This window comes from Anolis sagrei, chromosome 5 (assembly GCF_037176765.1).
Source record: "Anolis sagrei isolate rAnoSag1 chromosome 5, rAnoSag1.mat, whole genome shotgun sequence".
NCBI lineage: Eukaryota > Metazoa > Chordata > Lepidosauria > Squamata > Dactyloidae > Anolis > Anolis sagrei.
Genome location: NC_090025.1, coordinates 138,349,171 through 138,372,730, shown reverse-complemented (window position 1 = coordinate 138,372,730; position 23,560 = coordinate 138,349,171). Strand labels below are relative to the sequence as shown.

The window sequence follows — 23,560 nt, the reverse complement described above, 5'->3', positions numbered from 1 at the left end:
ATTTATCTGGTATCATAATGTTTCAAAGCATAAAGATCAAAATGGCCTATTGAAGTGCTATAGCATTTATTTTTCCTTTTTTTTGTTTCTTCTCCCCCTCTCCATTTCAGTCAGTTTGTTGGTGACGATGCAGAAAGTCAGAAATTCCTTTCCAATGGCTTTCTGGGTAAAAAGAAATTGGAAAACTATACAGAGGAATATGTAAGTTTATTAGCAATGGGTGAGTTGTACAGCTGTTATTGCACACATACAGTATAACTAATGATCCACTTTCATTGTTGTTTTTCCAACAGCATCCAGGAAATATTTCATTTGGGATCTCATCATTTAACCTGAGCAATGCCATCATGGGCAGTGGCATCTTAGGGTTGTCCTATGCCATGGCCAACACTGGAATTATACTTTTCATGTAGGTATCCAAGGTGTAGTATAGGAAAAAAAATGGCTTAAAGAAATGGGGGAAATCAATTTGGTTCTAAAATATCTGGAAATAAGAAATTCTCATTCTATTCTATGCAGAGTTCAAATAGGTTAGTTTTTTTCGACTACAACTCCCAGAATCCCCCAGCCACCATGGTCACTTTTACAAACTATCATTTTGTATATAATATCTCTCCTATCTCTTTACAATATATGTATATCCTATCTGTTTCTATTCAGTCTCAGAATGTCCTGGATATTGGTTCATGTATGCATTATTTACGGCTTTTCCCTTTCAGATAAGAATGGTACTAGCGAAAAAGAATAGTGTATTGAAAGAAGAAGCCAAGAGACATGCACAGTTCATATATTGTGTAATTTCCATTTTATATATATATTGTAATACACTAAGTAGCATTCAGAAACAGCACAATTCCCAACTTTGGTCAGAGCTTGGAAGTAATTCATCACAAATAGCAAGTTATTTGTTATGAATCCATCTCCCAAACAACAAGGGTATTACTATATTATAAAACAATTGTAACTTGTAGTATTATAGTAACTTTTAGTGCCTCGTTATAGTTTTTTGGATAAGACTTCTGCTGTGCCTCTCTCTGTTCAGTTGGCCTTGACAGCCACTTCCCAGTTGTCCAATCAATGTACAAAATGTAAAACATGCAGGCATGCAGGCTTCCATGTTATTTTTCCAATGATTGGGAGGAGAAAGAGTTGAACTGTGCCATGTCCTCTAGCACAGTCTAACTATAATTTAAGTGTCTTCACATATAGGATATCCAAATATCCTGAGCATTCACATATAAGTGAAAGAGATCCCTGTAAATAGATGGTATGTCTTAAATATTTCAACATGGGTCTATTTTACACATATATTATTGATCAACTATCGTCCCTAAGTCTCAGCTGTGAATTTTTTTTTCAGTGATAGTATGTAATAATAACAACAGATCTCTTTGGCTTCCATTGTATACTGTCAAGTGAAACAGGGTCATTCTTAACTGTGACAAATCTGCGAACGGACTAAACAGCCCAACCTAATTATGTATCTCTGTAACAAGGCAAATGCCACTCCTCCTGTGATGAGAATGTTTTCTGTCCATATGGCACTAAATCTGACACTGGGTAACTTGAAATGTGGCTACAGACTTACAGTCCCTCTCACATCTGACCGTGCCAAATATTCTTGCAGTGCTGACAGTAATGACATGTAGCTGACCTACACTATCTATACTGCATACACTTTGACAGGCAACAGCAGATGCTTTAGATAGTTAAATTCCTTCGGAAGACAACTTTTAAAACCAGATCAACAAATGGTTTTTGCACCTGAAACCTGGAATACTGCTTTCCACTTCAGAGAAAAGTGACAATGAAATATGTATTTTGGTTTTGCATTGTCAAAAGAAAATGTTAACACTCAGCATTCTTCAAACAATCTACTTTCCATTCAGAAGTAAAGAGCTCAATGGAATATCTAGCTGTTTGGCAAGAGAAATGTTTTGATCAAAATCTAAATGCTAGTCCCAATTAAGATGAGACCAGTTGAAGCAGTGAGATTTACATGTGTGTTGATATACCTTTCCGCAACTGATTTTGTGAATCTACTTCAGTTAAAATTAGCAATTGCATTTAAACCAGGATTGGAGTTGTGCGACCCTCCAGATAAGAACTTTGTCTATTAAAAAAATAAAAATAAAAAAGAACTTTGTCGTATTTATTTTATGCCAAAAGCATTGCATAAATAAGTATTAAACTGATAGAGAAAGCGCAAGTGGCTAAATAATTTTAGACCAGAAATGGGCAACAGCAACCACATTTTTCCCAGTTCCAACAGACCTCACCTCTGAGGATGCAGGCGAAACGTCAGGAGAAATGCCTCTAGAACATGGCCATATAGCCCAAAAAAACCCACAAGAACTTAGTGATTCCAGCCATGAAAGCCTTCGACAATACATAGCAACCACATTGTCTGTAGCTTTAAACAATTCTTCCTCTGTGCATGAGGCAGGACATTGTGGGCAAGCATAGAGATGCGAAGTTGTTTGTTATGCTCCACAGTCATACAAGGCAGATAAGAGCTGATGGAGAGTTACAGTCCAACAAAAGCTGGAACATTGAAAAAGTCTTTGTGAGCATATTGCTGTCATATGTATAAAAGCATTTGGAAAGATGCTTGATCCCTGTATTATTTACATTGTTCAAAGTTAACAGGAATCATCATGTATCCTTTTTATTTTAAAAAAATTGGTCATGTAATGAGGCCACTCCTTTACTCACTGAAAAGTGGATATGAGCACAATTTCACTGGGAACAGGGCTAGAATCACTAAAAATATGGGCTGAAGTTGTGGTGGTACCATGGGCAACAGTCCTTAGACATTGTTTAAACCATGTTTACTTGTTGCTTGATATGTTTTATTTGGATGTTTTATCTGGAGCTTGGAAGAATTATTTGGCTGGTCAAGGATTCTGGGAGTTGTAGTCTAATAAAGCAAATGTGCCAATCTCTGTCTTATTTCATGGTATTATAAGATATCAAGGTAACCATCACAAATGATCTTAAAATATCAAGGTAGGGAGTGGCTTTCTGGGCCTTTAAAAGCTTGTGAATCTTTGTATTCTTCCTACAGAATGCCTTTCTTTGTTACTGAAGCTTAAAATGACACTGCTGTGTTGATGTCTGTATACATAACAGATAACCAATATATAACTCACTTTTATTCTCTAGTGCAGATGTCTCATATCTGTTATCCCTTTCAGAATTTTACTGCTCAGCGTAGCCATAATGTCTCTGTATTCGGTTCATCTACTACTGAAGACATCCAAAGAAGGAGGTACGATATGTTTCCAAATCTGGAGTGGGGCAGGTTCATTTTCCAGGCTGGCTCACAATATTTTCATGATGGAATGGGATTCCCAAAAGTAAATTTTCCCAGACTCTGGTCATAACTCATAGTTTGTTGCCATTTCATGACACTCCCCAAAGCTATTGCTTGAAGAGGTCATTCTGCTCTTGCTAATGGTGGGTTTGGCCCTCTCATTTTGGTTGGGCATATCCTAAAGGGGAGGACAAAAATGCAAGAGCCAGTAGGAACCAAACAGGAAGGAAGCCAGATATCTATTGCTGAACTATATTACTGTGGTGATGTCACACCATAATCACAGCACAGTTAAAGTTAAATCATTTTCTCTCCTGATGACTTCAATAGAATGGACTTGGGAATATGCCTAACCTTTTTATTGGAATTAGTTTTCAAAATCAATAGATCTTTATTTTGGTATAGATCACAGGTGGCAAAATGTTTTTTGTAGGCCTCATGTGGACACAAATATGTATTTGTGGTCCCAGGGCCTCCAACTGTCCAATTTTCTCAAGAAATTTTTCAAAAGAAGAACATGCCCCCAAAGCAGTGGGGGAACATGTTGATAGGTGTTTGGCTGCATTTGGCCCAGGTGTAGCCCTTTTGCCAAAAGTGACCTAGAGATAGTTTTTCATAGGCCTAAAATGACCTGGAGGGGGTCCAGGTTTATTCGATGCTTAGACCATATGTCTTTCACATATAAAGCAAACAAATAAGTACATGACCCAAGGGTAAAACATGGCACAAAAGGATATTTGGGTGGGGGGACTTGGATGGTATGGCCCTCCAAGGGCCTCTGGGTGGGTAATTTGACACCGTTATCTCCAGTAATTGCTCATCCCTGGTTTAGACCATATCTATTCATCCTAGTAACCATCTGAAGATGCCATTTTAAAGGATCCTGTAAACTTACATAAATTAAAACATCTGTAATAGAACATTTTATCTTCTGTTGTTCTTAGGATCCCTAATATATGAAAAATTAGGCGAAAAGGCATTTGGATGGCCTGGAAAAATTAGTGCTTTCATTTCTCTTACAATGCAGAACATTGGAGGTAAGCAGGAAATGACCTTTTTCATCTGTCTCACAATAACCACAGGATATGTTGTGTATTGTTGATGCCATAATGGTCATAGCTACTGTGTGGTCGATAGAAATTCACAATTATGTGTTCAATATTGTACATGGCTAGTTGAATGAAATAGATACTACATTGAAAGCTAATTTTAGTTACCGTACAAGGAAAAACTAAAAAGGATATTCCTTGTATGTTTAAAGGCTTAAACTGGATATAAAATGTGTTGTCTTGTAACATTTTTCAGGCTTATGATGTTGCTGTAGTATTTTATATTTTGCATTCTTAGCGTGTTTTTATTCATACATGTTTGGTGTTAAGAAGTAGGGTTAGATCCACACTAATATTGGCTTAGCTTCCATTGAAGTTAATGTATTCTGATCATGACTGCATTTTCACATGGATTTCAGTGGGACTTAAAATTGTAACTAGCTTGCATTGCCATTGCATGCATGCCTATTGAGAAGTAGGCCTTACTGGATTCAATGGGTGTTGTTCCCATGTGTGCATCACAGTGTCTACATTCTCAAACACACTTATTAGAAGATGAATTTAATTCTGCTCCCTGGTATCCACATCCGAGAAAACATTTATACTATGTAAGTGTAAACTTCATAGGCAAAAATAGGACAATATAGTGAAATTACATTTTTTTAAAAGAGACATCTGGATTCTCCATTACACAATATAATATGCAATAATGAAGGATTCAGGTTTAACCAAGAATCAAAACCAAATAGGAAGCAAAGATTAGGATAAACTGAATTGAGATTAGATATTGGGTCAGTGTAGGAAAAACAAAGCACAATAATTTGATCCATCTTTTCTTAATTCCACTAGAATATACCCCTTATTTCCAATATTTATTTATATCCTGGTTTTTTCTCCCTCAGAATTGAAAGGTGGCTAGAGGATTATGAATGTTTGGAATCAAAACTGATATGAATACAATTTTCATATAACTGAATAGAAAATTCATTTTTATTGAAAATGGAATGTAGTGCCTTTGGATGTGCCTTTACATCCTAAATTAATATATTTGTCTTTTCAGCAATGTCGAGCTACCTCTTTATCATTAAGTATGAACTCCCCGAAGTTATCAGAACATTTTTAGGCCTTGAAGAGAATTCTGGGTAAGATTTTGTTTATGTATATATATGATATCACCCACCCAATGGTAAACTTAACAGAACTGATTAATACGTGGTTATTTTATTTTTGCATTCTAGGGAATGGTATCTTAATGGAAACTACCTCGTAATATTTGTGAGCATTGGAGTTATCCTTCCACTTTCCCTTCTAAAGAACTTAGGTAGATATATTTCTAACAAAATGCATTATAGTTTATCTGTATTGGACATTTTTGCATGTTTATTAATTGTGCATTCTCTTACTGTTTTTGAAGGATACCTTGGCTATACAAGTGGATTTTCGCTAATGTGTATGGTGTTCTTTCTGAGTGTGGTAAGTAATATTAACATATGCATGACATTATACTGTAAATGCAAAATATGCTTGATGTGTATGGACAGTAGCTCCATCTTCCAACAGAAGCTGCTTATATTTTTATATATATTAATAAATAACAATCCCATCCTATTGCCAGCTTAAACTTTAAAAGAACCAAGTAATCATGTGTGCCATAGCAGAATAACAGATCAGGAAGGGCATTATTAATGTACTGTATATACTCAAGTATAAGCCAAATTTTCAGCCCTTTTTTTAGGCTGAAAAAGCCCCCCTCAACTTATACCTGAATCAAGGTTATTTATTATTTTATTCTGTTGTTATTATTTTTATTTTTATTATTATTACATTTCTTATTTTACTCTATTTATTATTATTATTACATTTACATTATTTTACTCTGATTATTATTACATTTATTATTTTACTCTATTATTACATTTTCATTTTTTTACTCTCTTTATTATTATTGGAGGGATGTGTAAGCACATGAGTCGCCCTCGGGCTGAGAATTGCGGTATATAAGCGTAGTAAATAAATAAATAAATAAATAGTAAATTTACATTGAAGAAGGTTAGAAAAATTGTTTAATCAGAATTGGACAGTCTTATCTTAAATTACAGTTTTATGTAAATATTCATAAACCTTTAACCTACTGGTGCCTCAATTAATGTAATGTTATTGGTATCTATTTTCATTTTGAATTTACCAGTAGCTGCTGCATTTCCCACCCTCAGCTTATACTTGAGTCAATATGTTTTCCCAGTTTCTTGTGGTAAAATTAAGCATCTCAGCTTATATTTGGATCGGCTAATACTCAAATATATATGGTATATCAAAGTGGTAAAGGGATGGGTAATTACTCCAAGTTTAGACAACACGATGCAAAGATATTGGAATGGTTCCTGTTCCCAACCCACCATAAGTGGAGCCTCATTGAATTTTTTATCATTTGGCTGTGCAATAACTGAGCAAAAAAGCATGATAGCGTAATTGTGATCAAGATGATATTCACTGCAGGATAGAGCATCACCAATAACCTATTCAGGTACATCATTTAAGATGAATGGTAGTAATACCTATATAGAGATTGAAAGTGTTGCTGACTTTAGCTTTGCAATCTCCTGATGCATGTTTCTAATCTTATTTTAGGTGATCTACAAGAAATCCCAAATCCCTTGTCCATTCCCACACTTGGACAATAGCATTGGTAACTGGTCCTCCAATGGCTCCACAGTTCCATTACATATAGTAACGCTACCCAATGACTCTGCTAATTCGGACCTCAACTTGATGATGGATAATGCCCACAAGCAGTATTCAAGTTTTGAAGAAAACAGCAATAAACTCCACCAAAGTGGGGTCAAATATGAAGCCCACGAAGAGGAGGATGACATGTGCCGACCCAAGTATTTTGTATTTAACTCACGGGTAAGATTCTAAATTTACATAGCAAAAAAAATGCCTACCAGCCTCCTTTGAAAGTTTTTGAGCATGTGTGGTCAATCTATCCCAAATACTGTTTCAGCTTGAAACATACAAGTCTTGTTGAATACCCTGTCCAAAACCCTAGACATCCTGTTTTATACAGGACATCCTGCATTTGGGGGTTTAAAGTCTAGTCTCATATTGTGGTTTTACAGGATGCTCCAACTCCCATATCCTTAGACATACAACAGCTATTAGATATGCTCCCAGCATACTGACTCCTGAACATTTGGTACACAGCAACCAGACCAAATGCTGTAGTCTGTCTCCTAGAATTATGACAGCATGGCATTGCTCTTCCTTCTCCTCTCTGGGCAGCCACATGAGTGGGTATAGTCATTGGCAGCTACACCCACAACTGACCAAACCCATAGTATTTGGTACAAATCAAAATAGCCTCAAATTATATGTCAACTATTTTGGGCAAGGCTCATTTGTTGTGCATGTGATTGGCATGTGCTCTCCCACTGAAATCTCCAAGGGTAGATCTACACTGCCATATAAAATTCAGATTATCTGCTTTGAACTGGATTATATGGCAGTGTAGACTCATATAATCCAGTTCAAAGCCAATAACGTGGATTATCTGATTTAATAACATGGATTATATGACAGTGTAGATTCAGCTCAAGACCATTCAATAAAAGTGAGTGGTGACGCAGGTCATACCTCAAATCATACAAGATTTTTTTACATGACACTTGAGTAACTAGTGTTACTCTACCAACTAGTTTAGCAACAGAGAGTACTGTCTTGTCATTCCAGTTTGGAAATCTAGCATACCTGGTCTTTTACAAGGCAGTGGGCCCTGTCTCATTTTTACATGAAGCACCCAAACGACACCTCAGGTAAAAGCGAATTAATGCAGAGTAAACCAGGTTTTCACAGTTCATGCCGCATTAATTAAGCACCTCTAAAGATCTGGACCATAACCTAGGGTCCAGGTCTTTAGAGGTGAGGGTCTTGTGGGGACGGACTCCCGGGACTGTTTTTGCAGTCCCGGAGTTCAGTCCCCACAGCCATCCTGCATCTTTAGGCTCTCAAAAGGCCAGAGGAGCAGGATGGTGCCCCCTTCCCCACCCAGCCCCCCATTTAGCCCCCTACACCTCCTGATGCATAATTTTCTTGCATTAGGTGGGCGTTATAGAGAGAGCCCTGCACTGTCTGCAGGCCCCTGCAGTAGGTTTGGGAGGCGAAATGAAAGTCTGGAGAGGATTCCGTCTAGCCACCCCGCCCAGGAAAGCCTGGGTTTGCGTTGGGTGTGGGGACTGAAACCTGAGAGGAAGCATGTCGTTTTAACACACTTCCTCTCAGGTTTTAGTATAGTGTAGAAGGACCTTGTGGGGAGCCCCTGGTGGCACAGTGGGTTAAACCACTGAGCTGCTAAATTTACTGACCGAAAGGTCAGTGGTTCGAATCTGGGGAGCAGGGTGAGCTCCTGCTGTTAGCCCCAGCTTCTGCCAGCCTAGCAGTTTGAAAACATGCAAATATGATAGATAAATAGTTACAGCTTCTGCAGGAAGGTAATGGTGCTCCATGCAGTCATGCCAGCCACATTACTTTGGAGGTATCTACAAGCAATGCCAGCTCTTTGGCTTTGAAATGGAGATGAGCACCACCCCCCAGAGTCGGACATGACTAGACTTAATGTCAAGGGGAAATTTTTACCTTTTAGAAGGGCCCTGTGTCTTCTCTTTTTCCTTCTTGCATAGTGATTAGTGGTTTGCAGAAGCAGCACACAGTAACTATTCCCAGAAAATTATTTCTTTATAAGGTTCTCGGCTATGAAAAGAGAAGATAGTATTAATTAATTATTAGTTAATTAGTTATCATTCAGTTATTTCCATAGCTTCTCATGCAGTACTTCTGTCTTAGCCAGAGCTTTGTCTGGACTAATTGCAACATTGAGCCAGTCATAAAATGCAGTAAACAGAATTGATATTCTCCAGTGAGAAATAAAAACGCTAACCAGGGCTGGTGCCCATTTTTCCTTTTAGACTGCCTATACAATACCAATCCTCGCATTTGCATTTGTGTGCCACCCTGAAGTACTACCCATATACAGTGAACTAAAAAAGTAAGTCTGTTTCTTTTATTTTTTCTGCATAGAGAGCATGGAAATTTTACTGCTTTGAACTACCACTCCCAGAATCCTACAAGCTAAGCTGACTGAGGGATTCTAAGAATTATAGTCCAGGACAGAAACATTTTCACATTTTGTTTTGTATATTACTCAGTTTTTTCAGTTGTCTGGCATTAGCACATAATTCACAAATGTACAGTATTTCGTCTTTATAAATCAGTTATCGCTAAGCTGTCCTATTTAGTGATTGCATTTGCTATTCTCTTCATATTTTTTTACTCTTTAGATGTTTCTGTTTTATACTCTGTACCAGCTGATAGGGTTTTCTTAGGTTTTTCTTTCTTTTGCTTGATTTGTTCTTTCTGGAGAAAATCGGGTAATACATTCTGTGGGTGTGTAATGGGAGATGCCAAAGAAGAGAACAGCTTTGGTGTGAAAAATAACCATACATCCATTTTCCTTGTCCATTTATTTAGCTATATGCAAGAATAGTGGACAAACAGCATTTTCAATTTTTTAAATGTAAGAAATAGATAAATTTCTGAATCCCCCAAAAAGGATACATGTTTTTTGTATATCAGGGTACCATAGTTTTGTGAGGGATAAACCATTTTCTACCACCTCATAGAATTACAGTTCCCAGAATTCTTTGCAAGACATCTTAGTTTAAAACACATACCAGTAATGGGTAGTGATTGCCTCTCAATTTAGAACTAGAAGTAACTGGAAACTGAAATATGTACACAGAAGAAATGATCAGGAATACATTCTCTATAAAGGCCTTTGAGTCGCCTGAAGCTGGTTGGTCTTTTGGGAAATGTCCTTGCTTTTTTGTTCATGTCACAAATACAGGTAATAGTTAACTGTACTGCATTTTTTTTTCCAGCCGATCTCGAAAACGGATGCAAAATGTTTCTAACGTCTCCATCACTGGCATGCTTATTATGTATCTACTGGCTGCTCTATTTGGCTATCTTACTTTCTATGGTGAGTTGAAGCTGATCTCCAGATCACTACAGAACTCAATTACTCCTAATTTTCACATATTTTCCATTGAAATATACTTCCCCATGCTGAAGCAAAAATTCGAGTTCCTCCAGAACTGCAAACACTATCTGTCAAAAACAGTCAAGGAACAATATTATCTGTGTGCAATTTCTTCAGAGTATCATCCATCAGATAGAAATTGTAGAAGAAAAATATAAAATAATGTTTCCTTGATTCAAGAACAAACAACCTGTTGCTACTTTGTGAAAGCTATTGGGTTGAGCGTCATGAGACAGCTTTCCATTTTGTTGAACTGTACAGTGCAGGCCTGTAGCGAGGGGGGGGGGGGTTTAGGGGTTCAACCCCCCCCCCCCGAAATGTTTCAGATTTTTTTAAAAAACCTGGTTTACTCATGAATTTTAACTGCTTAACCAAATCCCCATGCTAAGTCTATGAGATACAAAAAATTAAGAGTCCCTCCAGAACTGCAAGCACTATCTCGGGCAAATATTGACAATTTATTCACACTGTTTGGGCCTCGCCTACCTGCGTGACCGCATCTCTGTGTATGAACTCACACGATCTCTTCGTTCATCTGGAGAGGCCCTACTCACGATCCCATCTGCATCGCATGCGCAAGTGGCGAGGACAAGGGATAGGGCTTTCTCGGTGGTGGCCCCTCGACTCTGGAACTCTCTCCCTAAGGACATCAGGCAAGCCCCAGCCAGGATAACTGCATGCCCATGCCCATGCCCCTCCAAACACCTACCTTTTTCACCTGGTCATGCTCAGCACTTTTTAATTTTAATTATTACATTTGGCCCTGCCATAGATTTTAATTGCAGCATGGTGTGTTGTTAATGTTATTGCCTTGTTTTTGAGTTATTTTGCTGTATTGTTGTTGTTGTTTTTACTGTTGTATTTGGGCTCGGCCTCTTGTAAGCCGCACCGAGTCCTCCGGGAGATGGTAGCGGGGTACAAATAAAGGATTATTATTATTATTATTATTATTATTATTATTATTACTGTCATTGCGGGGTGTGTGTGTTGAATGTGCTTATTAAGGAGGCCAGACTTGGTGGAGGTGGTTGACAGGGGCGAAGCTGCAGACTATTGAAGGCTGCTCTGCCCCCTGCTGTGCTCTTTGCTTCAGCGTGAGCTTGGAGGCAGGTTTCAACCCCCCCTCCCCCTCCCCGAAAATTTAAACCCCTCCCGAATTTTTTTTCTGGCTACGGCCCTGGTACAGTGTATGCTGAATTTATAGCAACCATATACATTCTCAGAAAGCTTATATTATCATCCCTTCGGGTTAGCAAAAACAATACAAAGAGTAGATATAGACATTTTCTGTAGTCTTCAGCATGTCAACATGTCAACAGCATGTCAACAAAAACCAAGAAGATGTGCACAGAATCTGTGAAAGAATTTCAGGAAATCTTTGACACAGCAAGATCGGTGGTGGAATCTATGGGTGGACAAGTGAAGGTTCCTTGCATCTATTCAAGGCAAACTTATAAAAGCAATATCCAGGCAACTTCACCAACACCAATGGAATATTATAGGCTATATATGTACATCCCATTTCTGGACTTTTTCTACAATCAGCTTCAAGAAAAGTTTATAAGGTTCTGAGAAGTAGTTCAGGAAAGATTTTTTTCAAATTTCTCCAACATTGTCAGTGTCAACATCTACAAACGAAAGGTTGTTTTCAACTCTTATACATTTGAAAACATACTTAAGAAACACCATGGGACAAGAAAATCTGTCTGAACTTGCACTCTTGAGTGTCCACTGAAGTTTATTGATGGAGCCTGATTTTCTGGCTATGGGCCTGTGCAAAATGTCTTGGAAAAGACATTTTACTCTATGAAGAAATGAAAATATAGTACCTCCTCCTCCCCTTCTCACATAGGGGTGCTGGACTGCAAGTTGTATCCTGTTTCAGTAGAACATTGTACTCTACCATTTCTTAAAGCAGTATACTTAGTATCAAGAATATTCTTCACCATCTCATTGTCATTCCTTAGCATTGCCATTCCTCAGCATCTGTTCTATCTTCTGTAAAATGGCAGGAAGGAAGCTGATATATTTAAATTCGGCCATGATTCCACTTAGCTTAACCAAAGTTAGGGCATGTTATGCAAGTAAACACTGCCAACTATGGTTAGACATTATTTTCAAACTACTTCTAACTCCCTTAGAATTGCTGAAAAGTGTATTTGAATTTTCTGGTTGGTTAAACTAAAATGTGTTTATTCTGTTACTGTTATGAATGTCTTTATGAATGCATTGTTATGACTCTGAGAATGAGCAAACATAAGATTGCCTGAAAAAACTCACTTTGATCTTTTCTTTCTTCTTTTTTGTGCAGGTGAGGTGGAAGATGAGCTGCTTCACACATACACCAAAGTGTATAAGTTTGACACTCTGCTTTTGATGGTCCGCCTTGCTGTACTTGTAGCTGTGACCCTGACTGTACCTATTGTCTTATTTCCAGTAAGTTGAAAGGCAATGTATTGTGTTTTCTTCAAACAACCCATATTTGAGAATGCTGAAGAAGAAAAAAGCAGAAAGACAAGAGTAATAAGGACAGTGACCAAGCTTCAGACAAAAGGCTGAATGCCACATTTTGCAACCAATATATCTTTTTATCTGCTTTAAAATAGAATTTGAAAGTGCTGTGTTATTAAAATATCTATTATAAAAGATGTTGGGTTGCTGTGAGTTTTCCAGGCTGTATGGCCATGTTCCAGAAGCATTCTCTCCTGATTTTGTTAATTAAGGGAAAGGAATGTCAGTTCTCTATTTTCATCCCTCTTTTGAAGTGTCCTATAATCAACCAAATCATCCACTCACCTTCTGTTAGTCTAATAGCAAAGAATTCTGACATTCCCCAGTTTTGGAGCAACTCAGAAGTATGCACCTACCAGTTGCCTATACAGCCAGACATGGCACTTACTTCTGTATATTATGTTCACAGAGGTGATTAAGTAGGAAACCTGATTTGCTGACAGATGCCCAACAATGCATGTCAGATTCCCAACAATGCTTGCATCTTGTATTATCACACCTTTCAGCAGCTCTGGGTTTCTCAAGTTATGCTTACATGGACTATCACTTTTGCAGTCCTCCTGTTCAATAATTATAATCTCCAAATGTCTCCCTTACAAATACTGTGTTTGTGGACAACTCCCAGAATCTAAGGTGCTGGCTATTAGGTTCAGGAAAACAGTAAGATTCCTATACTTTACTCATAATGGAAACATTATGGGAATGATTTGAAGTAGAGCTGCAATTCGCAAAACTTCCACAGATTTCTGAAAGTTCTGATTCGACCCAGACATGCTCACAAAGGTGCCATTTTTGCCGCTTGCCTTCTGCACATTTTTCTTTAGCTCCTCGGAGGCCTTCAGTGTAACACTATCCCTTCTTGCCTAGTGGATCTGCTATTGACCTTTTACCCACTTATCTCTGCAAGTAAAAAGGCTGGAGAAATACTGTTCAAGCCTGGAATGTTTACATGAATTCAGCAAAGAGACTTGAATATTTCAACATTTGTAGATCAAATGATTGATTGAGTGAAATTTACACTGTCCCTTTTTAACACTGACAGCAAACATGTCTTCTTTTTTAATAGCTCACCACTTTTTCAGAAAGTTTATCTATTTATGTATTGCTGAATATGTATAGCTGCTCTGTAAGAGAAGTTTCTATCATTGCTTTCACAAATGCATTAATTAAAAAACAGAAATAAGGAAGGTATTCTGGTTTTCTGAGTGGACAACTTGTAGCCATCCAGATGTTGTTGGATTGCTGCTCCCATCATGCCTCACCATGCACTATGCTAGATGGGACTGATGGAAAGTGTAATCCAGCAAAATCTGGAAGAATGCAAGTTTCTCACTGCTGAGATACATAGATATACATATAGATATATAATATATAATATTTTGTAGGAAATTCTTAATTTACTTAATTTAACTGATAAAAAAATATTGAGATACAATTTTGTTCATTCTTTACAGATCCGTACATCAGTTATTGCACTTTTGTTCCCTGGAAGGCCTTTCAGTTGGATAAGACACTTTCTAATTGCTGCTGTTATACTTATATTCAATAATATTTTAGTCATCTTTGTCCCTACTATTAAAGACATCTTTGGATTCATAGGTATGTATTAATAGTGGGGAATCCTCATTCATTTTCTTATTTTTGCATTGGCAAGAAAAATGTTTATTTGAAAAACCTGGTTTTGTTATTTACAAAGACAATTTTGATTCAGTTTACAATGCTCAGTGGAAAAAAAAGAATAATTTCCCAATTTCAGTCTCAACAAGCATTATTTTCCATATTGACACAAGTGTGTGTTTTTACCCCTGGTGGTCCTTAACAGGGGAGAGTAAAAAGAGGGAAGATAAGAATCCCATCCCCCATGTTTTCCTTTATTCCCCAAATTTCTAGCATAATAGTAGCTTTGAAACTTCAGCATAAAAATATTGTTTAGGCATTCATAGATGAGGTGTAGCCAAAATTATCAAGGAAATGTAAGCATTGTGTGAACAATGTTCAGTGTTTCATTCTTTGCAATACTAGAAATTTGTGGAATGAAGGAACATTTCATTTTGCCACCCTCAACGGGAGAGATAAGGAAGATAAATCCTCCTACAATCCCAATCCAGACTGGGTCTCTAAATTCTGAGCTATAAATTTGTTTTAAAGTATCTCCTAAGCTATATATTGTCTATTTAAAGTAATACATTGTTTGACCCTTCTGGTCAGTTTCAGATATGATCACTATTAGGTTCCAGTCTTGTTCCAGAATCTGTAGATGAGGTGGTAAACCTGTTTTGCTTCTTGCAGTTGCATCAAGATAACAAAGCAAGCCCTGTGCATGCAAAATGAGATACCAAAGGAAGATACTTTGTGTCTGACATGTTAGCTGGAATCCTATTGGTGACAGAAATGCATGCATCTTGGGGGTTATATGTGTGAACAGTGCACAAGGAGGTATTCACTAGTCCCTTGTGTACTGCCCAAGCCCTACCCCCAGGACAAAATCTAACATTTACTGATAAAAAAATCAGAATTTGCAAGGCTTGCTAAACAGGCTGATTTTCTTTTTTATTAAGTACAGCTGAAGCATTTTCTGCAGAGTCTACTGCACATTGTTGCTAACAGTTGCATGTAAATGTCTAAAACCTCCACTAGGTGACATTCAGAAACTTTTTTATTGTTACCATTTTTATTTTATTTTTTGCAATCCCAACATTGAAATAATGGAGCCCCATTTGGGGTCAGGACCCGTAGATTAAAAAGCTGCACTCTAGATCAGCTAAGTACCTGCTACCTTAGTCCTGATCCAACCCATCTCAGTCTTGATTTGCCAAGTAGCTGTTGCTTATAACAGCAGTGTGTTCTCCTGTCAATCATTACATCAGGATTTGTGGACTTTTCTGGGCCATGAACACAAACTAGTCACAAATGTGTAACTCTAGGTTATGATTCTGCAATTGCGGTTGTGAATTCCATTGAACAACTATAACCCACAGATTCTTTTTTTAAGACTTTCCTCTTTTAAATTAAGGAGTAATTACATGTTTTTCTTCTGGCAGGTGCTTCTGCTGCCACTATGCTGATCTTTATTCTTCCTGCTGCCTTCTATCTCCGAATTGTCAAAAAGGAGCCTTTCAGGTCACCTCAGAAGATTGGAGTAAGTAGACTAGAAGTTATTCGTGTTGTCCTGTCCCTTATCCACAGCTTTTATATCCATGGATTCACATATCAAGACTCCCTAAAATATACTCTCCACCCAAGTGTTGGTGGACCTTTCTAAATCCTCTGGTGCATGTCTATGCTTTTAACTTAAGTATGGTCACCAAAATAGAATGTTTGCTTTTCTCCAGTTTCAGATATTCATGGGGATGGGGACAGAGAGATATGGGGCTGTATTGTAGTATCTTAAAATTTCATCACTACCAACTGGGAGTTTTTATTGTTGTTGTGTCTTCTCAATTACAGGCCTTGGTTTTCCTGATTGTCGGCATCATCTTCATGATTGGGAGCATGACTCTAATTGTCCTGGACTGGATATACAATTCTTCTGATTCCAATCAGCATTAATCAGAAAGAAAATAGATGCTTCTTCTTTTTTTTCTGGAAATGGTTGAATGCCATCATCCAAAAAGAAAAAAAACTTTTGACATACAGAAGAGGACATTACTTCTAGTTGATCTCTGCAAAATTCCAAAGACTTTGCTAGTAATACCACTAGGAGGAACCTATGGAATATTCAAACTTCCTTTAATAAGGGAGAGTTATTTATGCATCGAAGCCTGAGCCACACCTTTCTGGACCAGGTTAGGATAAAGAAAGTGTGCTAGTGGATGCACAAAGCTCATTATGTATATAGTCCTCAGCACAGACCGCTCCTGTTAATGTTTTTCCAAGAAGTAACCTGTTGTTCCTTCTTGTTAAAAAAGGGAGTACCACAGTTTTTAGAATTTTGAAAGACAACAGAGCTTACCTTCGTGCCTTTTTAACTTGCCAATGGGTAGGCTGTCTATCATATTTTGTACCCTTTTTGAGAAAAAAGACTGGAATATTTATTACTTGTTCAGAATTGGAAAGTCTCAAAATCTCAAGCCCAGTTGCCAAACCATGTATATATGTATGTATAGTGTATACACATAGATACAAAAGGGAAGAGAAAATCAATGGAAAAATATTCTGTAAATGGTTGTCCATGAGGTTAATGGGTACAATCTAAGTAGAATTTGTAAGCCTAAATCCAGTTGTTAGTCCCATGTTCTTTAGTCCTGGAACTCACATTAATGTTGATCTCCCAAGTTCCCGTTGGTTAATTGGGACTCATGAAACTAACAATCGCTTTAAGCCATAAACAATACAGTGAAGCCCAACATTTCTCATTTTCTTTGTAAGCCAAAAAGTGGTAACAAGAATGCCTACCATCACATGGTATGTTGTCATGTTCACTTTCAGAAATCTTATAGAATCATATAGTTGGAAGAGACTTTGTGGACCATCCAGTCCAACCCCCTGCCAAGAAGCAGGAAAATCTCATTCAAAGCACCCCTTTTATACTGCTTCTTTGCAGTATAAATGTGGCAGCACGGATTAGTCACAACTGGTTTGGTTAACAGGGCTTTTCAGTTCAATCATCTTGCAGATTAGGAAAATGTTGCCAGGTCAATAAAATCATTTTTTGCCACATTTGACTTTTAGAACCTTACCATTTGACATGGCAGTGCTTAAAAGTGAAAAAAAAAAAGGATATTGGCCAGTCACTTATTAAATCTGGCCATGCTCTTTAAATGTATTCATAGCTGCAAAGCTAGCACTTGAACTCACTTTTTAAGTGGATGCCCATGTTGTAGTGTTGCAAATATTCTTTTCAGGTATAATCTCTAGTTGTAAGATTTAGAAGTGCTCAGAGTTTGGAAAGTTTATTTTAAAAACCCCAAGAATGTTCCATCTGACTGTTTTGTATTCTGCAACATATGACACAGGGCAAACAAGCACTTAAACCATATGATATACTCTTATTTTTTAGTGAGAACTCACACCCCACATAACAGTAACAGTTACTAAAATACTATGGTTTCACAGCAGATACAGGCTATCTCCCATTAAGTTACAATTGTCATGTAATGTATCAACACCCCATGTATTGAGGACAGGAATTAATTACAAGTAATTTGTTACTTGTAAATATTTCCTGCCAAGCTACTGGAGCACTTACATGGTAGCTATGATCAATGTGTTGGCAACCTATACGTCCCTGCTTAATATTGCTGGTGCTTAACATCATGATGAGAATCCCATGATAATCATATCTCATGGTAGCTTTCTTCAACAAAACTGCCTCTAGATATTTTGAACTGGTACTGATAGGCATTGCAACACAAAGTATCTGGAAAGCACTGTGCTGAGGAAGCCTGAGCTATGACAATATTTCAGGGATTTTTATAGTGAGCAAACCCAAACCTTTGAAAGTTGCTTTACAAAGTGCACATACATATACATGTGTGCACACACATACAGCCCCTAGTTAGTTATAGAATAAGTTATTTTCAATATACAGGGTTAGTCAAAATGCATAGGCCAATAAGCCATTCAATTGAATGGCTTATTGGCCTATGCATTTTGACTAACCCTGTATTTTAAAATCAGGATACAATGAACCACTAGCTTGTGGTTCAACACACTTTCTCCCATCCACTTTATTGTCATCATAGCACTCGCAAATGAGCACAAGTTGCAGCTCAAGCCAGCACTTGAACAATGTGATTTTTTTCCTTCACCACTATAAATGAGGACACATCAGCACATAACTATAACAATAATATTAAATGGCTAAAGTTATCCCTTACTAAGCTGTCATATAGTTATACTATACTGAATGAATTTCAAATATCTAGTTGTTTTATGTAACCATTTCCAAGTTCTGAGCAAAATATATATAGGTTGAGCATCACTTGTCCAGAGTTTCAAAGTCTAAAACTGTTCAGAATCTGAAATTGTCCACAATTGTGGCTGAGATGATAATTCTCTTGATTTTTGGTGGTTCAGTGTACACAAACTTTGTTCCATGCCCCAAATCATTAAAAATACTAGATATAGTTACCTCCAGGCTATGTGTATAAGATATATATTAAACATAAATGAATTTTATCTTTAGACCTGGATCCCAACTCCAAGATATCTCACTATGCATGTTTATGCAAATACAAGTTTTTCCGAAATCTGGAAAATCTGAAATCCAAAACACTTCTGTCCCAAGCATTTTGGATAAGGGATACACAACCTGTACATCCAACCTGAAACATGGTTCTATAAATGTCATTCTATTTTGACTGAAAATACTGAATAAACTGGATCCCTGTTTGTAGTTTGTCTTCCACTTTAGCTCGGATATAAGGAGATCACAAGAAATGTGAAAGCACATTAACCAGTATTGTTCAATGCATTTTTATTTGATAGAAAGGTCAGTGCAGGAAACTGTGATCATTGCTATGTATGTACTATATAAATATTTATGTATATAATCTTATTCTATCAAATGTCACATTATGATACAGTGTTTTAATTTTTATATATCTATTGTGTAGTTGTTTTCACAAGATTTGTAGCATTTTGAAGAAAAAGCTGTTTCGATGGACTCAGAAAGGTTTGACATATAACTGCTTGAAATTTCACTTATGAAAGTCCAAAAGGTTGTCCAAGCAGAATGAAATGGCCAAACATGTTGTTAAAGAGAGTTACAACAATAAATTTCAAGAATTCAGGGTTGCTATCTGTGTTTGCCATTTTCTTGTACTAGATCAGTTATTCCCAATCTGTGGTCTATGGACCACCAGTAGTCCACAAGAAGAAAAATATAGTCCATAGCCTAACCTTTATTACACCGTTGCCTCAAAACCACATGGCAATGATAGCGACTGGTCTCGCGAAACCATCTTATAGTGCCAAGGCAACGTGGATGTCGGGAGGGGAGAGGCTGACTACCTACGAAAGATTACAACTACTGCATCATCTATAGATTATGAAATATAGTTTTATGTGGGCGAGCAGATGGTGGCTACTGGATGGCATGTGTTCTGTATCAGAAACTGGAGCTGATGTGATCTATCCAATGCAATTTTCTGAATTGGCACCAAACCGAATCTAAATAACCAAACCGAATCTAAAATTGACCAAAAACTGTGATTCGTAACCCTTTTGATACTGATATTGGAGAGTGGTCCCTGGGCAAAGTGGTCTCTGATCAGATGGTCCCTGGTCAAAAAAAGTTGTGAACAACTTTACTAGATTCTACTTTATACTGAGATAGGCCACACCTACTGACCAACACTGACCTCTAATTCCATTTGCTGCCAAGTATTGCTAAGTCTGCCATTAAACCACAGATAGGCAGCGGTGTTTCCTAGAGCTTTTTACTTGCTCACCCGGAATCACACCACATAACCTTGTTCTATTAAGCCATACCACCCCAAAAAAATCACCAAAAAAAAAACCCACAGAGTTTTGAACATTATTTCTGGCTCCATTTTCACCTGATTTTTGAGTAAGCCCACTGTCAAGCATGGGGGTGAAAACTGATCTTTCCACACATAGCTCCCCCCACCCCCGGTTATTGCCCCTCTATTACACTAAGGGGAAACATAAGCACATGCCAATGATACATTGACATGGCTGATATATCTTTTGCAATTCACTGCCTTGCATTATCAAATTATGGTCAGATGGGTCTGTTGGTAGATTTGTCATGTCTCTAGACATATGATCCTGCCAAATTTAAGCACATTTCAACCCCATAGAGACTGTGTTCATGTCTGTATTGTGGGAAAGACTGAAGCATGGGGATCACTGGGTGGTCTTTGGACAGTCATGTTTTTCAGCCTCATTTGGCTCACAGCCATGGAAAGCCATATCACAGACCCTCAGCGTTAGAGGAAATCAACGATGGATGCCTTCTTGCCATAAGTAGTGCCAAATTCACTGATACGTCAGTCTGACCTTACATTATGAATAGCTCTGTCCATGAAACCCTAAGATGGGGTTACCATAAACCAGAGTCTAATCGAAGGGACATAGAAACAATGGTGAACAAAACCTGCATCAGGAGATGTAGCTATGATGATATAGCTATTTCTGTAACTACCCTGCCTGGTGAATCTGAGGTCACTCGAGCAGAAATGCTCCAAACTAACCTCAGAGATGACCACTCTTTCAGTCTACAGCAATGAGGGGTTGGAGTCTACACAGTCTAGTCTGGCTAAGTCCACATTAGCCCCACTGCATCATCACCTCTCTGTCTGCACTGTCTGCACTCTGTCTGCCACTCCCAGCCAGCCACTAAGCTCCATGAAAATTAGCTGTCATGGTTGCCCAATGCAGATATCAGCAGAGGTTCCTGTGTGACCAATAAGGAGAAAGCCTTCTTCCCCCACCTTCTTCCTGGTTTTGTGGGCATCTCTGCTGATGTCACTGCCCTGGAGTTATGGGGATACTGTGGAGTTTCAAAAGAACTAGAGCATCCCATGACTTCTACTAATGTGGGACTAAGTCAGATGCTTCCCAGAAATTGAGAAATGTCATGAGGATAGCCCAGAGCCTGCTCAGGGCCCTTCCACACAGCCATATAACCCAGAATATCAAGGCAGAAAATCCCACAATATCTGCTTTAAACTGGGTTATCTGAGTCCACACTGCCATACATTCCACTTCAAATCAGATAATATGGGATTTTCTTCAGCTGTGTGGAAGGGGCCTTAGAGTGAATCTGGGTTATAATGCCTGCGTAGACGAGCCCTATGTCTCCCAGTGCTACATTCCCAAATCTATCATTTAGGCATATCACCTCTCCCTTTCTTGTGGACTTTGTTTATTGAAGAATAAGTAAGAATGTGTTCAGTTCTTTGGCTGCAGCTGTCTGCACTGTGAAAGGCAACTTCAAGGGGTACAGCATACTGTTGCGGGACATCCAGCTCCAAGAAAAGAGCTGGACACATCTCCACTCATCTACTCATTCTCTGGCAACATGAAAACCCCTATGTTGGAGGTTTTATTGCCTAAAAGTTAATTTTGAAGGGACTTTAGGCTGTCCATAGCTGAAAGAGGCCTTTGCCTGGCACAACTTTTAGTGAACTGTGACAGTGGGAGTCAAACTTAGCATGAACAGAATGCCAACCAATATTTAAATTTCAAGTAATTCTAATCTTTTTATATCTATTTTTAAATATAAATAGCCTTGAAGAAAGCCAAGGTTTGGCCTCTGAACACTTGGCCAATGTGAAAAATGGACTCTAGTCCTATGACATTTGCCCTCCTGTACTCGATGCATTGCATATTCCTTGTGAATCGCACCACTCTCAGAGGTGGACTGTTAAGCGGACTGACACTTCAAATGCTCCAATAACAGTTTATTTAATATCCTGCCACCACAAAGAATCAACCAGTTTGAGTAATCAGATCAGTTTGACTCAAGGCGACTTACAACATAGGCAAAAATTCAATGCCTTAAAACAATTCAACAATAAATAAACATTCAGTTAAAAATCTAAACAAGATTAAGCACAATTAAAATATAAACATTACCACTAACTGCTATAAATACTACATTATCCACAACCAAGATAGGGCCATTTCAATTATCGTTACACATAAATCCAAATCCTCCATTGCACTACATTAGTTGCCAAAGGCTTAATCCCAGAGTCATGTTTTAGCCTTTTTTCTGAATATCGGGAGGGAAGGGGCTTATCTGATATCGTTAGGGAAGGAGTTCCACAGTCAAGGAGCCATCACTGAGAAGGCCCTGTTTCTCATCCCCACTAACTGCGCCTGCGAAGGAGGCGGGACTAAGAGCAGGGCCTCCCCAGATGATCTCAATCTCCAAGATGATTCACAGGGGGATATACGTTCAGACAGGTAAGCTGGGCCAGAACCTTTTAGGGCTTTATAGTTAAAGCCAGCACTTTGAATTGTGCTTGATAGCAGATTGGCAGCCAGTGTAGCTGACGCAACAGGTGGCTTGTATGCTCCCTGTGCGCTGATCCAGTGAGCAATCTGGCTGCCACCTGTTGGACCATTTGGAGCTTCTGATCAGTCTTCAAGGGCAACCCCACACAGAGCGCGTTGCAGTAATCTAACCAGGATGTAATCAGAGCTTGGACCACACTGGCCAAGTCTGATTTTAATTGTGCAAAAGCTCCCCTGACTACCGCTGAAACCTGGGGCTCCAGGCTCAGTGATGAGTCCAGGAGAACTCCCAGACTGTGAACCTGTGTCTTCAGGGGGAGTGTATAGGGTAACACAGTCTGTTACCCTATACATCGTTCAGCCTCATGGCTGACCAAGAGAACCTCTGTCTGGTCTGGATTCAATTTCAATTTGTTCGCCTTCATCCAGATCGTCACAGCAGCAAAGCATCAGTTCAGCACCTGAACAGCCCCAACAAATTTTAGAAGCCTTTAGCCTTCTCTGCCAAAGAGTGCTGGCGCCTCACAAAGCTACAACTTCCAGTATTCCATAGTATGGAACCATTGCAGGTAAAGTGGTGTCAAAATGCATCCAGCCCACAATGTAGATGCACCCACAGTTGTATGATACATCTTCATCTCTCACTGCAGCATCTCAGCC

At 38.4% G+C, this 23,560-nt stretch overlaps 1 protein-coding gene across 2 annotated transcripts in view; it reads left to right on the top strand.

The window, feature by feature from the left end:
- Positions 1 to 17,316, top strand: part of SLC38A4 (solute carrier family 38 member 4) — a 44,502-nt gene extending 27,186 nt beyond the window's left edge. For both annotated transcript variants that reach the window (XM_060777562.2, XM_060777563.2), the window contains exons 3-16: positions 111 to 201; positions 294 to 409; positions 3,198 to 3,271; positions 4,261 to 4,353; positions 5,426 to 5,507; positions 5,604 to 5,686; positions 5,780 to 5,838; positions 6,994 to 7,272; positions 9,327 to 9,406; positions 10,299 to 10,399; positions 12,771 to 12,895; positions 14,425 to 14,569; positions 16,012 to 16,109; positions 16,418 to 17,316. In XM_060777562.2, the coding sequence (XP_060633545.2) occupies positions 111 to 201; positions 294 to 409; positions 3,198 to 3,271; positions 4,261 to 4,353; positions 5,426 to 5,507; positions 5,604 to 5,686; positions 5,780 to 5,838; positions 6,994 to 7,272; positions 9,327 to 9,406; positions 10,299 to 10,399; positions 12,771 to 12,895; positions 14,425 to 14,569; positions 16,012 to 16,109; positions 16,418 to 16,519 (1,528 nt within the window). In that variant the 3' untranslated portion in view covers positions 16,520 to 17,316. The remainder of the gene's footprint in view (positions 1 to 110; positions 202 to 293; positions 410 to 3,197; positions 3,272 to 4,260; positions 4,354 to 5,425; positions 5,508 to 5,603; positions 5,687 to 5,779; positions 5,839 to 6,993; positions 7,273 to 9,326; positions 9,407 to 10,298; positions 10,400 to 12,770; positions 12,896 to 14,424; positions 14,570 to 16,011; positions 16,110 to 16,417) is intronic.
- The last annotated feature ends 6,244 nt before the right edge of the window (positions 17,317 to 23,560 follow it).